At 40.2% G+C, this 12675-nt stretch overlaps 2 protein-coding genes across 2 annotated transcripts; both read right to left on the bottom strand.

Annotated features, from left to right (window-relative positions):
• Window positions 1-4110: 4110 nt before the first annotated feature.
• On the bottom strand, window positions 4111-5316 carry LOC143034607 (uncharacterized). The gene is made up of 2 exons (XM_076200925.1): window positions 4956-5316; window positions 4111-4447 (listed from the first exon to the last, which is right to left on the bottom strand). Exons 1-2 carry the CDS (start codon window positions 5000-5002, stop codon window positions 4111-4113), a joined length of 384 nt encoding a protein of 127 aa, XP_076057040.1. The 5' UTR covers window positions 5003-5316.
• On the bottom strand, window positions 5071-8520 carry LOC143034603 (uncharacterized). Its single transcript, XM_076200910.1, has 5 exons — window positions 8269-8520; window positions 6788-6969; window positions 5694-6137; window positions 5234-5557; window positions 5071-5090 (listed from the first exon to the last, which is right to left on the bottom strand). The coding sequence occupies exons 1-5, from the start codon at window positions 8334-8336 to the stop codon at window positions 5071-5073; spliced, it is 1038 nt and encodes a 345-aa protein (XP_076057025.1). The 5' UTR covers window positions 8337-8520.
• Between the last annotated feature and the right edge of the window lie 4155 nt (window positions 8521-12675).

Here is a 12675-nt window from a genome sequence, read left to right as displayed (position 1 = left end):
GATGTTGTATTGTATTCCAGTACTCGACATGAGACTACAACGACATGACGTCATCAAGCACGCGAATGAATGTCGCGACCATTCCACAACCTGCTCTTAAGTTTCTCAGAAAAATACTTTCGTCTCTCAGACCTTCGGCACACTTCCTCGTGCTCTTGGTATTTACTTTCTTGTTTCCTCTTCAGCCAAACAACGAAGGAAAAAGCAATGACGCGAAAAGAAGCCAATGGAGTGAAGGCTTTTTAAGTCGTTTAACTTTTCAATAGCACCCATTCACCACTTGATCATTTAGTCAAGTGAGTGGAATGGTGGTGAGGTAAACGCCAAAAACCGTTGGCGTTTTATTACTGACGTTTCATCCTAGAAGGACTTCTTCACAGTGTACACAGAGAAATAAAATAACAGCTTAAATACTCCCAGCTTATCACGTTCCTCCCCAATCACCGTCGCTCCTCCCACACCTCCGACCGACCTCACGAAGAACCAAGTGGATTGCTATCCTCGCTAACTTGACGAATCCATCACGGCGGTTGTTACATGGATGCAAACTGATGTAGGCTGCCTCAATTATCCTTCTTTCTTTCTTGTGTCAAGCGTGTACGTGTGATCATTCTTGCTAGGGTGGTTTTGCAAATACGTGTGTGTGTGTGTGTTTACCTAGTTGTATTTACCTGGTTGTATCTAACGGGATGGGGAGCTACGCTCGTGGTGTATCGTCTTTGTATCTTGCAATGTCTAATTTGCCCTTAAATTCGTGTAGGGTTTTTGCACACTCTATTGTTTCGTCCAATTTGTTCCATACATCCACCACTCTGTGTGGAAAGCTGTTCTTGTTCAGGTCTCTTCTATAACTGTCCTTTTTGAGCTTCCTTTCATGTCTTCTTGTATTTCTCTTATCCCAATTTAGTAAGTCTTCTCTATCAAGGACTTCCATACCTCTCATGATTCTATAGATGGTCAACAAGTCACCTCTTTCTCTTCTTTGTTCCAGTGTCGATAATTCCAGTTTTGACAATCTCTTCTCGCATGACAGTTTTGAAAGTGTGGTGACCATCTTCGTAGTTGCTCTTTGGATTCTTTCAATTTTCCTTATATTCTTTTTAGTACTGCGATCTCGCCGTAAGTCTGGGAGATAGCCCAGGTAGTGGGGCACTCTAAGAGGTTAGGCTAGTTGTCACGTAGCCCAGTCAGAGGCGTATTTCGGTTATCCAAAATTCCTCAGTTCCTAACCCTAACCTCACATTGCTTTTATTCCTTAGGGCATTTATATCCAATTCATAAAGTGCATTTAACCAAGTATCTATAAATCAACCATTTAATAATAAAAATTACCAGAAGCGAATCGCTACAAGAGATGGTACTAATCAATTGATAAACCCTTTGGCAGGGGGAATATGCTGAAAAATGTGACAATTAATATTAATTATCATCAATAAATCATAAAATGAAAAATGTATAAAACATTATCCAAGAAGGGCGGATACAATAATGAGCAACAATTAGTCTTCTAGAACGTTCTGATATAATCATAATGGTTTGAACTTTGGCGCGAACGGTTCGAGATGTGACGTCATAACGCTTTACCCGAGGTGTTTATTAAAATGGTGGTGTATCTGCATAAAAATGTGTCTACTCAGTATTGCTGATACATTATGTGATACTTATGAAGAATGGGGTAGGCGTAAGAAGGGATAAGTTTATGTTTACGAAGTTTTTAGACGATTGGAAACAACATGCAAATAATCTCTTTCGAGTTGAACATGATATTCCAGATTTTTCATTTTACACCTTATTCTCTGTAGATAACAATGTATGAGTGGAGAGTTGTAATCATTTCTTAACTTTCCCCGTATTTCTTGCAGCTATTCTACGAAACATTTGTTTTATTTCTATTCATTATGTTTACTTTAAGGCGACTATATTTCCATCAGTACCAGCCAAGTGGTGCCATGATTCGCCGTTGAACGACGTTATATTAAACGAGCGCGCACACACACACACACACACACACACACACACACACACACACACACACACACACACACACACACACACACACACACACACACACACACACACACACACACACACACACAAACACACACACACAAACACACACACACAAACACACACACACACACACACAAACACACACACACACACACACACACACACACACACACACACACACACACACACACACACACACACACACACACACACACACACACACACACACACACACAAACACACACACACACACACACACGCGCGCGCGCGCGCGTAAGAATAAGATGGTGTGTGCGTGTGTACAAGGTCACAGGAGTATCTTTAGGTCGGGCAATATATGAGCTCTCTGCTTTCATCCGGGATGGTAGTAGCTGTCGATGACGCACACACATAGACACACACACATCAAGGCAATACAAAGTTGGTACAGGGGAAGTGGGGAGAGTTAGCTCGGAGGGGGACCTAGGAGTGATTATTGGTAAGGGGCATGTCACCGGACAGGCATATCAACGGAGTGGGGGTCGGGGAAACATTAAATTTGCGGAGATCGATGAAGGTGGCCTTTGACTGCTTGGATGAGGAAATGGCGGGGAAGGTGTTGGTCGCACTGATGAGACCGGGACGCACTCACGTCAAAGATGAGGCAAACCCGTGTGCGTTTTTCGCTGTGTAGGTGAACAGTTGCCAGATGTCGCTAGCCATTTATAGAATCGTCCTGTTTTCAAAAAAGGATGTATTTGTTGGATAATCATTTCACTTTGTGTTAAATTAACAATTAGACTCTATAGGTAACGTTTATTCTAGTTCTAGTTAGGTATATAATTTCAAATATGATAATGATGCCATAAGATAGCGCTGTGCAGGAATTTGCAAATAGAAGTACGTGTATCTGGAAACATATAGTCACGTGCTGGGAGGTTGGTACGATGCATTGCATGTAGCTAGATAATGTAGGCCCTTGTGGACACTTAGTTGTAAGCCGAAGTATTTAATATATACTATAATAAGGAGCAATGTGCCTCTGTGTATACTTCTTTCTGTGTGTGGTTGTGTACGTAATGTCTGTCAAATAAGATACGCCGGAAAAACGACCTTCTAGAAAAAGTGAAGATGAAAATAGTGTGATTCAAAACTTAAACATTAAAAAAGACTAGGTAATAAAATCTTATATGTCATTTGACAGTGACTTGGATGCGCTTTTGGTTTAAAATATAACAATTGAAAATGTTATATCAAAAGTAATCGCCTAAGCAACGAAAAAATAAATTTATTTCGAAAAAATGTGCATTTTAATTTATCAATAAATAGTTAAAGGAGATCGAAATCGAATAACAAGAGAAATCAGAATCCCGTGATTTTCAGGGGCGTTTACACTAATATTTCATAATCTTCCTAAATAATAAATAAAAATGTAACTGTATTCTAAAGTAAAGGCAATTACCTAGAGAACATTTATTTGAATGCCTCATGCTAAATTGTTTTCATTAATTATTAGTTAGTATATATTTGTGATTGATTTGAAATAAGTTAGATATAGGAAATGAAACAGTAATATGGAAACATCAATGTATTTTAGCATTTGGTACATTTTTTAATATGTTTAAGGCTAAATTCCTTTTCCTTTTTGTTATCTTGCCTTTCAGTAAGGCAGCTTTGCCTCTTGGTTGGCCAAACTGACGCCTAGCAATGGTCGTTGGCTGACAAGGAATTTTTCTCTTTGCCGCCCCCGATGCCTTAAAAATAGTGCAGCCTGCAGTCCGAAGGAAAGTAGTAACCTGCGCAGGATTTCTGCAGGCTTTCAGCCTCTGTTCAAATACCGCAAAGGAGCTGAGCATGCAGGTGCTTTTAGTTCTTTTTAATTCTCTATTGATCATGCTTGTGAACTCATCAATGCTGGTGTCAATTGATTGATTTTCATTTGTTGTCTCTGCGGAGGTCTCGATAACGACAGCTACATCTCCTTGCTCATCGTCACATGCAGCTGGTTCTTTATTAACATGAGATACTGCATTAACAGGTGTATCAGCAAATAAGCCATCGAAAAAATTCGATGTCGGCATCGGTTTGTCGCCGTATATCACCTTATACAAGACTTCTTTTTCAGCAACAGTGCAGGCGGTATAGTTGTGGAAGGCGAACTGCGCTGTACTGCGACGCTGCTAATTGATGTTTGCAAACGCTTCCTGTGTTTCCACAGAGGCAGCTGCACATGCCGATTGAGAGGTCCACATTGTAACAAATGCCCTCTTGTGAAGCTGACTTAACAGTATAAACTGTTCCTCCAGCATGAGTGACAGCGCACATTGGAATGGTACTGGTGGAAGGTTTGCAAGAACTGTCCTTTTTGAGGAGGACATCTGACAACCGTAGACGAAGGTAATTGTTGTAAACGTCAGCCATTACCAACAGCAGCTGTGCACCGTTGTGTGCCTTGTTCCTGTACACAATTAGGAAATAATAATTACAATTATGAATTTTTGTTAATTAAAAGAATTCCTATTATTAAAAATATACATTAAAATTACGTTCAAATCTAAGGCTAAAGTAAGTGGGTTGCATACATCAAACATCTAAAATAAAGTATTTAAAGTTGCTGCAATCCAAAATTAGGAGTAAAATTTAATAGGTATAAAACGCCAAGGTTGCAATATTTTCAGGAATTAATATGTGTTTTTACATTGAAAGTACTATTCTGCAACTTTTTAATTAACTTTTTAATTAATCATCACCATCACACTTTGTTTGCATTGATTTGATAGGTGTTAGTTGATTATGGTTTTTTTCTGTCTATTAGCTCAAAATAAATGTATTATTAATAAATTTCAATATTAATAAATTAAAATTGCGGTAAACTGAGGTAGATGATGACTAGGCTACCATCTCGCTATTTAGCAATTTCCTTCCATAAAAAGCAACTGCTATAAAATGTCTTGGCATTACAATACCTGTTGAGCACGATGTCCTTAATCACCATCATCATGCTTTCACACATATTGTTGGTGTTGTGACCCCGTAGTAGAAAGCCACATCTCCATGGTAGGCTCCACTCTTCCCTGCGTTCTACTGCTGATCTAAAGTACCTGAAACAAGTACAATTCTTAAGATACTACAACTTAATAGTTAATTTATGTTATTATATCACATATTATTGTGTAACCATATTAAATATTTTGTATGTGCATTATAATTTACATGAGTTTGTAAGTAGTTACTAACTCGGTACATTTGACGTTATTTTGCGAGAGTTCTGAGTTTAGGAACTCTAACCATATTTCTTCGAAAGAACATATGGACTCTGCGTACACCAGCTTCTTGAGAACAGAAATCAGGGGTTTTCGATGTTCGTTGGCGACTTTATTTCTGGAATTCCATAACCAGCTCCATGCGGCCTGCAGGACATGGAACACGCAGAGGAACAACTTGCTCTGAGGCCACACCTCGTGCAATACTCCTCGCTCAGCGTCACTGTCATCAGTGATGAAGCACTCAGGGTGCAGCTTGCCGTTGAACGCGACGTCACCCAGCATAGCTTGAAGAAGACTGAAACCTGCAAAACATTAAAGTGGAAATAAAGTCAAATATAAAGCTACCTATTTGAATTAAAAAAATCTTAATCAGCAGATTACTTCTAGTTACATATGTGTTAGTATAATTTTAATTGCAATTTTTGTTATGTGACGTACCTCTGAGATAATCTTCTTTAGTTTGGGTTGATGATAAGATGACCCCGAGGGGAAGACCCCCAGCTGCGCTCGAGCAGACAAAGATAGTAAGTGAACAGTTGGTCTTGTCCACGTGACTAGTCGTGTCCACAAACACCACCTCGCATGCTGATTGCATTTCCTTGTGGATCCTATACATAAAATCGGTGACGAGAACTGCAACGTATCCGCCAGGAGTCTCTGCAAAATTGATGAGATGCTGCGGCATTTTGTTCTTGGTTCGCTGCATGGCATCCAAGACGGACATGTCATCGAAATTACCGTGGTTCTCTGCCGTCCATCTTGCCCTCAGACTGACTACAGCGTCTAATGTGGGATTCGCTCTTCTATCCGCCAGCAGAGCGATGTCACTTTCAAAATCATTCTTCAGCTGGTGATGGCGTCGAGCTTGGGCACCTAGCATGCCTTTAAAATATTGGTTCACATTGTTAGTTATATATTTAGTAGATATAAGTACGCACTTTTTATGAAATTAAGACGCGCTGCTCTACAAGTGCCTAGATACAGTATGATAAAAAATAAAACATAATTGAACTAATCTTGTGGTACGATGGTCTTTTAGTCTTTTTCTTTTTGCTGATTTCAATAGCAATGGTACGAGATAAGAAGCTTATTCGATAGGTATGCTGCATAATTTGTAAAAATAGTTACACGCATCACCGACATGAAAATAAAATATAAAGTTCTCTTACCTACTGCAAGAATTGTTCACGATTTTTTCATCTCTCTGTACCAACTGCACACATGTACAGTGAGTCATGAAAATTGTTTTACACTTGCGGTGGTACTACTTCTTTTTGTTGCGGTTTTATACTAAATTTATTAGCTGTTTTGCGTAAAAATGATACGGGATAAGAAGCATAATCCATCTTCTATCCATCCCTATTGTTGTTACATGATCCAGCTAATGGATTGAGAATAAAAAAGAATTATCCATTGTTGTAAGAGCGCAAAGTGTAAAAGAATTTTCATGACTCACCGTACACGGTACGGTATATACTACCTATTAGCTAATAATTTATTATAATAATATTTTATTTATTAATTATTCTCACCTTGCTCGAAGTAGGTGAAAAATTCCTCCTTGGTGTCTGTTGACATTTTGAACTCGCTGAGGATAGCAGCTGAGGAAAGGGAATGGTTGTGATGGCCAGTGAAGGTGATACGACAGGGGTGAGCGTGAGACTTGGGTGTCAATTCGTCAGTGCTTATGACCGCCCTCAGTCGTGCAGGACAACTAAAATAGAAATATATATTTATATATATACTAGTACTGATATTCCAGCCAACAGTGCAACCACCTGTAATTATAAAGAAAATAGAAATATAGTACTCTAATACTTTACATAAACTATCTACTTTGGTACTTATCGCAAGTATTTTTGTATGAAAACCACAGTGAATGTATAAAGGCATGATAGGTAATTAAATTCACAAATAACGTAGGAAATTAAGTGGTAAACTTGCAGAATAGCGGCGCCTTCGATATAATTTCAGGTGAGCGGCGTCAATTGTTTATATCTAGCCTTTACACTTTACCTAACATTACCGAAACGTTTCTAACCGTATCTAATTTTATCTAAGCTCACCTAATTTGAACTAACCTTACCTTAACTACCTAATTACTTGACGCCGCTATTATGCAAGATTACCAATTAAATATCTAGGTACAGTGTGTTATAAAAATTATTTTACATTTGCAGTGTCTACTTCATTTCGTTACCGTTTCATACTACCTACCTAAATGCAGCAGCTATTTCCTGAAGAGTGATAGCCTACACAATAACAAGCAACCGCCATTTACTAATCATTTCTATCGATGTTATATGAATCAGTAAATAGATTAAAAATAAACAAGAATTATCCACTGTTGTAATAGCGCAAAGTGTAAAATAATTATCATGACTCACCGTATTTGTAGGTATCTGTGGCTAAACATTAAACAATAATAGTATGTTATAAATTAAGTACTTACTTGGTGTCAGTTGTTTTTACTCCTTTCTGTCCCATTTTCGCATGGTGACAAACAAATGAGAGTTCCAATTTACTGTTTCGTTTTTTATCGCCAAACTTCTTCCTCCAACTTACATTATTCTTTTGCGATAAGTCGTTTAACCAGTTGTCAAACTCGGTGCGGCTTTTTATCGCAATTTCAATACACAATAACTGATTTTCCGCCTTCGGTGATGATTAATTAAAAAGTTAATTAAAAAGTTGCAGAATAGTACTTTCAATGTAAAAACACATATTAATTCCTGAAAATATTGCAACCTTGGCGTTTTATACCTATTAAATTTTACTCCTAATTTTGGATTGCAGCAACTTTAAATACTTTATTTTAGATGTTTGATGTATGCAACCCACTTACTTTAGCCTTAGATTTGAACGTAATTTTAATGTAAATTTTTAATAATAGGAATTCTTTTAATTAACAAAAATTCATAATTGTAATTATTATTTCCTAATTGTGTACAGGAACAAGGCACACAACGGTGCACAGCTGCTGTTGGTAATGGCTGACGTTTACAACAATTACCTTCGTCTACGGTTGTCAGATGTCCTCCTCAAAAAGGACAGTTCTTGCAAACCTTCCACCAGTACCATTCCAATGTGCGCTGTCACTCATGCTGGAGGAACAGTTTATACTGTTAAGTCAGCTTCACAAGAGGGCATTTGTTACAATGTGGACCTCTCAATCGGCATGTGCAGCTGCCTCTGTGGAAACACAGGAAGCGTTTGCAAACATCAATTAGCAGCGTCGCAGTACAGCGCAGTTCGCCTTCCACAACTATACCGCCTGCACTGTTGCTGAAAAAGAAGTCTTGTATAAGGTGATATACGGCGACAAACCAATGCCGACATCGAATTTTTTCGATGGCTTATTTGCTGATACACCTGTTAATGCAGTATCTCATGTTAATAAAGAACCAGCTGCATGTGACGATGAGCAAGGAGATGTAGCTGTCGTTATCGAGACCTCCGCAGAGACAACAAATGAAAATCAATCAATTGACACGAGCATTGATGAGTTCACAAGCATGATCAATAGAGAATTAAAAAGAACTAAAAGCACCTGCATGCTCAGCTCCTTTGCGGTATTTGAACAGAGGCTGAAAGCCTGCAGAAATCCTGCGCAGGTTACTACTTTCCTTCGGACTGCAGGCTGCACTATTTTTAAGGCATCGGGGGCGGCAAAGAGAAAAATTCCTTGTCAGCCAACGACCATTGCTAGGCGTCAGTTTGGCCAACCAAGAGGCAAAGCTGCCTTACTGAAAGGCAAGATAACAAAAAGGAAAAGGAATTTAGCCTTAAACATATTAAAAAATGTACCAAATGCTAAAATACATTGATGTTTCCATATTACTGTTTCATTTCCTATATCTAACTTATTTCAAATCAATCACAAATATATACTAACTAATAATTAATGAAAACAATTTAGCATGAGGCATTCAAATAAATGTTCTCTAGGTAATTGCCTTTATTTTAGAATACAGTTACATTTTTATTTATTATTTAGGAAGATTATGAAATATTAGTGTAGACGCCCCTGAAAATCACGGGATTCTGATTTCTCTTGTTATTCGATTTCGATCTCCTTTAACTATTTATTGATAAATTAAAATGCACATTTTTTCGAAATAAATTTATTTTTTCGTTGCTTAGGCGATTACTTTTGATATAACATTTTCAATTGTTATATTTTAAACCAAAAGCGCATCCAAGTCACTGTCAAATGACATATAAGATTTTATTACCTAGTCTTTTTTAATGTTTAAGTTTTGAATCACACTATTTTCATCTTCACTTTTTCTAGAAGATCGTTTTTCCGGCGTATCTTATTTGACAGACATTACGTACACAACCACACACAGAAAGAAGTATACACAGAGGCACATTGCTCCTTATTATAGTATATATTAAATACCTCGGCTTACAACTAAGTGTCCACAAGGGCCTACATTATCTAGCTACATGCAATGCATCGTACCAACCTCCCAGCACGTGACTATATGTTTCCAGATACACGTACTTCTATTTGCAAATTCCTGCACAGCGCTATCTTATGGCATCATTCTCATATTTGAAATTATATACCTAACTAGAACTAGAATAAACGTTACCTATAGAGTCTAATTGTTAATTTAACACAAAGTGAAATGATTATCCAACAAATACATCCTTTTTTGAAAACAGGACGATTCTATAAATGGCTAGCGACATCTGGCAACTGTTCACCTACACAGCGAGAAACGCACACGGGTTTGCCTCATCTTTGACGTGAGTGCGACCGGGACTGGAGTGCGCTGCGACACTGTGGACACCCAATACAGGAAAGAATATAAAGAGGCTGGAAGGAGTCCAGGGAGCGGCCGCAGGGGTGGCGCCAACGCTCTCTAAAAGGGTATTTAGACGGTCAAACGGTTTGACAAACCCGGTTTGTCAAACAAGTGTTTGAAGTGATGTTTGACCGTGTGAATAGGGTATTTGGTTATCAAACACGTTCGACAAACGTGTTTGACGACCAAATACCCCATTCACACGGTCAAACGTCACTTCAAACACTTGCCTGACAAACCGGGTTTGTCAAACTGTTCGACCGTGTAAATGGCCCTTAAGTTGACATGCGAGCGGGGATTGTCCAAGCTGGAGCTGCCAACCCTGGAACGGGGAAGAGAGGGAGATCTACTGGCCATTTGCAGGGTTGTGAAAGGGATGGGGGTTCTCGACGGACGGAGAAGATTTATTGGGATGGGATAGGGGAAGAACGGAAGGACGCGAAAGGAAACTCGAAGGGGATGGTTATAGAAGAGATCTGAGGGGGAATGGTTTTCCGCACAGAGTGGTGGATGTCTGGAACGAGCTGGAGGAGGGAACGGTGTTTGCAAGGACTATATAAGAGTTTGAGAAGAGGCTGGAAGCTGAAGGATACAGGGACGGGTCGGTGCGAGCGAGGCTCTCTTCCCGTGTAATACAACTGGGTACAACTAGATAATTTACTCATACACGACGCGATGGCGCAGTGGTAGCGATCGCGGCCGCCACTACGGCGGCCCGGGTTCGAATCCCGCCCAAGGCTGATATAACTTCAGTATCGCTGCGCTGTGAGACATTGCTCCAACTCTCGTGGGCGAGGAGTTGGGTGTGTGTGTGCGTGTAAGGTGACATCATTACACATAAATCAGTCATATATGAGCTCTCTTCCGGGAGGGAAATAGCTGTCGATCACGAGTCTAACACGTGATCCAAGACCATGGTGAATCACACACACACACACACGGAGCGATGAACACCTTCGGAGCGCAGGGGGGAGGGGATGATAGAGGACGGTATACATTCAGAAATAAATAAGAAGGTCGCATCATCAACATCTATGTACTTTGTGCACGACAGCCACCGAAGTGTATAGATCTTGATGTGCCCTTCTCCATTTTCTCACTTAGTTTCTGTATTCATGTTGTTCTTCTATCGTTCTTCCTTGTGCTCTGGGGAAGTAGTGATGGTGTCCCGATCTTTTGATTTCCCTGTGGTTTCTAAAAAGAAGAAAAAATACGTGTGTGTGTGTGTGTGTGTGTGTGTGTGTGTGTGTGTGTGTGTGTGTGTGTGTGTGTGTGTGTGTGTGTGCGTGTGCGTGCGCGTGCGCGAGGAGTGGAATGAAAGGTCGCCTCCCCGCCTCCCACACTGGTGGACGTGCTAAACCAAGAGTACTGTAGCCACACTTGTAGTGTTGGGAAGGTTGAAGGTGGTGATAGAGAGCTTGTGGTTGTTGGGGAGCTTGGGTGCCGATTTTTATTTAACGACTCTAGCGGCAGTCGCTCGAAGCAAAACAGATCCCTAAAAAAAAAAAAAAAAAAAAAAAAATTAACAGCGGCTTACCGCAACTGACAGGCCTCACTCAAACAAGGGTTTCTAACTTCCCACGGCGTGGGAGTGGGAAGTTGAGTGAGTTAATTCTCTGTGATTGTCGTCCCCAAGCAGTTTCATTCAGCTGAGGGGAACCTCGCGGTTCCAAGGAGGATTTTAATCCTATTTTTGGGCTAAGAAAATTAAATGCATTTTTGGCTTTGCAATTGGTCAATTTTGGGCTTACAATAAAGGTACTATTTTGGATTGAAATAATCTATTTTTCCTTTTTTCTGTTTTTGTATTTTTTATTTATTTATTTATCTATTTATTATAAGGGCTTCTCTATTATTTTTTCTTAGTTTTCAACGGGCTTCTTTTTTATTTTTGTCTAATCATTCTTTTTTCTTTTCTTCTTTATCCAGTTTTATTATATTTATATTATTTTTTATACATTTTATTTCTTTTATATGATTCTTCTTTTTTCTTTTTTCTTTTTCCTATCCTGTCGACTGGAGACTTGATGGAATGCTCTTTTTGGGCTTTGTTCACCGCCTCCAGGTGTCGACATCGCTCCTGGTGCGGTACCAATCTGGAGGAGTTCTCCACTTTGGAGAGGGTCGGCTCGTTCTCCACGTGTGGACGTCACTCCTCGTACGGTACCATGCCGGAGGTGTCCTCCACTGTGGAGCGACTGGGCTCGGCCTCCAGGACTGGCAGCGCCCTCCAGAGTCCCGAGTCGCCCTCGAGGACAACCTCCAGGAGCTGATGCCTTCCTGGATGCAGGAGGAGGGAGCTGGTTCCTCGGTCACCGAAGAAGAGACGACGTCATAGTCATCTTCTTCGGTGCCGTGTGCCCAGCACACGACAGAACTTGCAATTCGCGCGGTTTCCACTGAGCTCATGGTCCTCTTTGAGGGTGTCCATGAGGTCACCCAGCTCATGGATGCGCAGCGGCGGACGACAGATGCTGAAGAGGATGCCTTCTTCGTCGCCGTCGGCGTCGTCTTCGCTTTCCGAGGTCACTACTTGTGGGCCTGGAGCGATGGTCTTCTTCGGCAGACTCTCCTCTTTTTCTGCCTTCAATCCGCCGCGGCAG

The sequence above is a fragment of the Oratosquilla oratoria genome, chromosome 2, assembly GCF_046742065.1.
Source record: "Oratosquilla oratoria isolate Oo_2021 chromosome 2, ASM4674206v1, whole genome shotgun sequence".
Taxonomy (NCBI): domain Eukaryota; kingdom Metazoa; phylum Arthropoda; class Malacostraca; order Stomatopoda; family Squillidae; genus Oratosquilla; species Oratosquilla oratoria.
This window is presented reverse-complemented; position numbering and strand designations above follow the sequence as displayed.

Coding starts and splice junctions, on each gene's coding strand:
- LOC143034607 (XM_076200925.1), bottom strand. CDS start 5,002: ATGTGTGAAAGCATGATGATGGTGATTAAGGACATCGTGCTCAACAG. Junction 4,448..4,955: donor AAGGACATCGTGCTCAACAG/GTATTGTAATGC, acceptor AATTGTGTACAG/GAACAAGGCACACAACGGTG.
- LOC143034603 (XM_076200910.1), bottom strand. CDS start 8,336: ATGGTACTGGTGGAAGGTTTGCAAGAACTGTCCTTTTTGAGGAGGACA. Junction 6,970..8,268: donor TCTGACAACCGTAGACGAAG/GTAATTGTTGTA, acceptor TTTCTATTTTAG/TTGTCCTGCACGACTGAGGG. Junction 6,138..6,787: donor TTTCACCTACTTCGAGCAAG/GTGAGAATAATT, acceptor AATATTTTAAAG/GCATGCTAGGTGCCCAAGCT.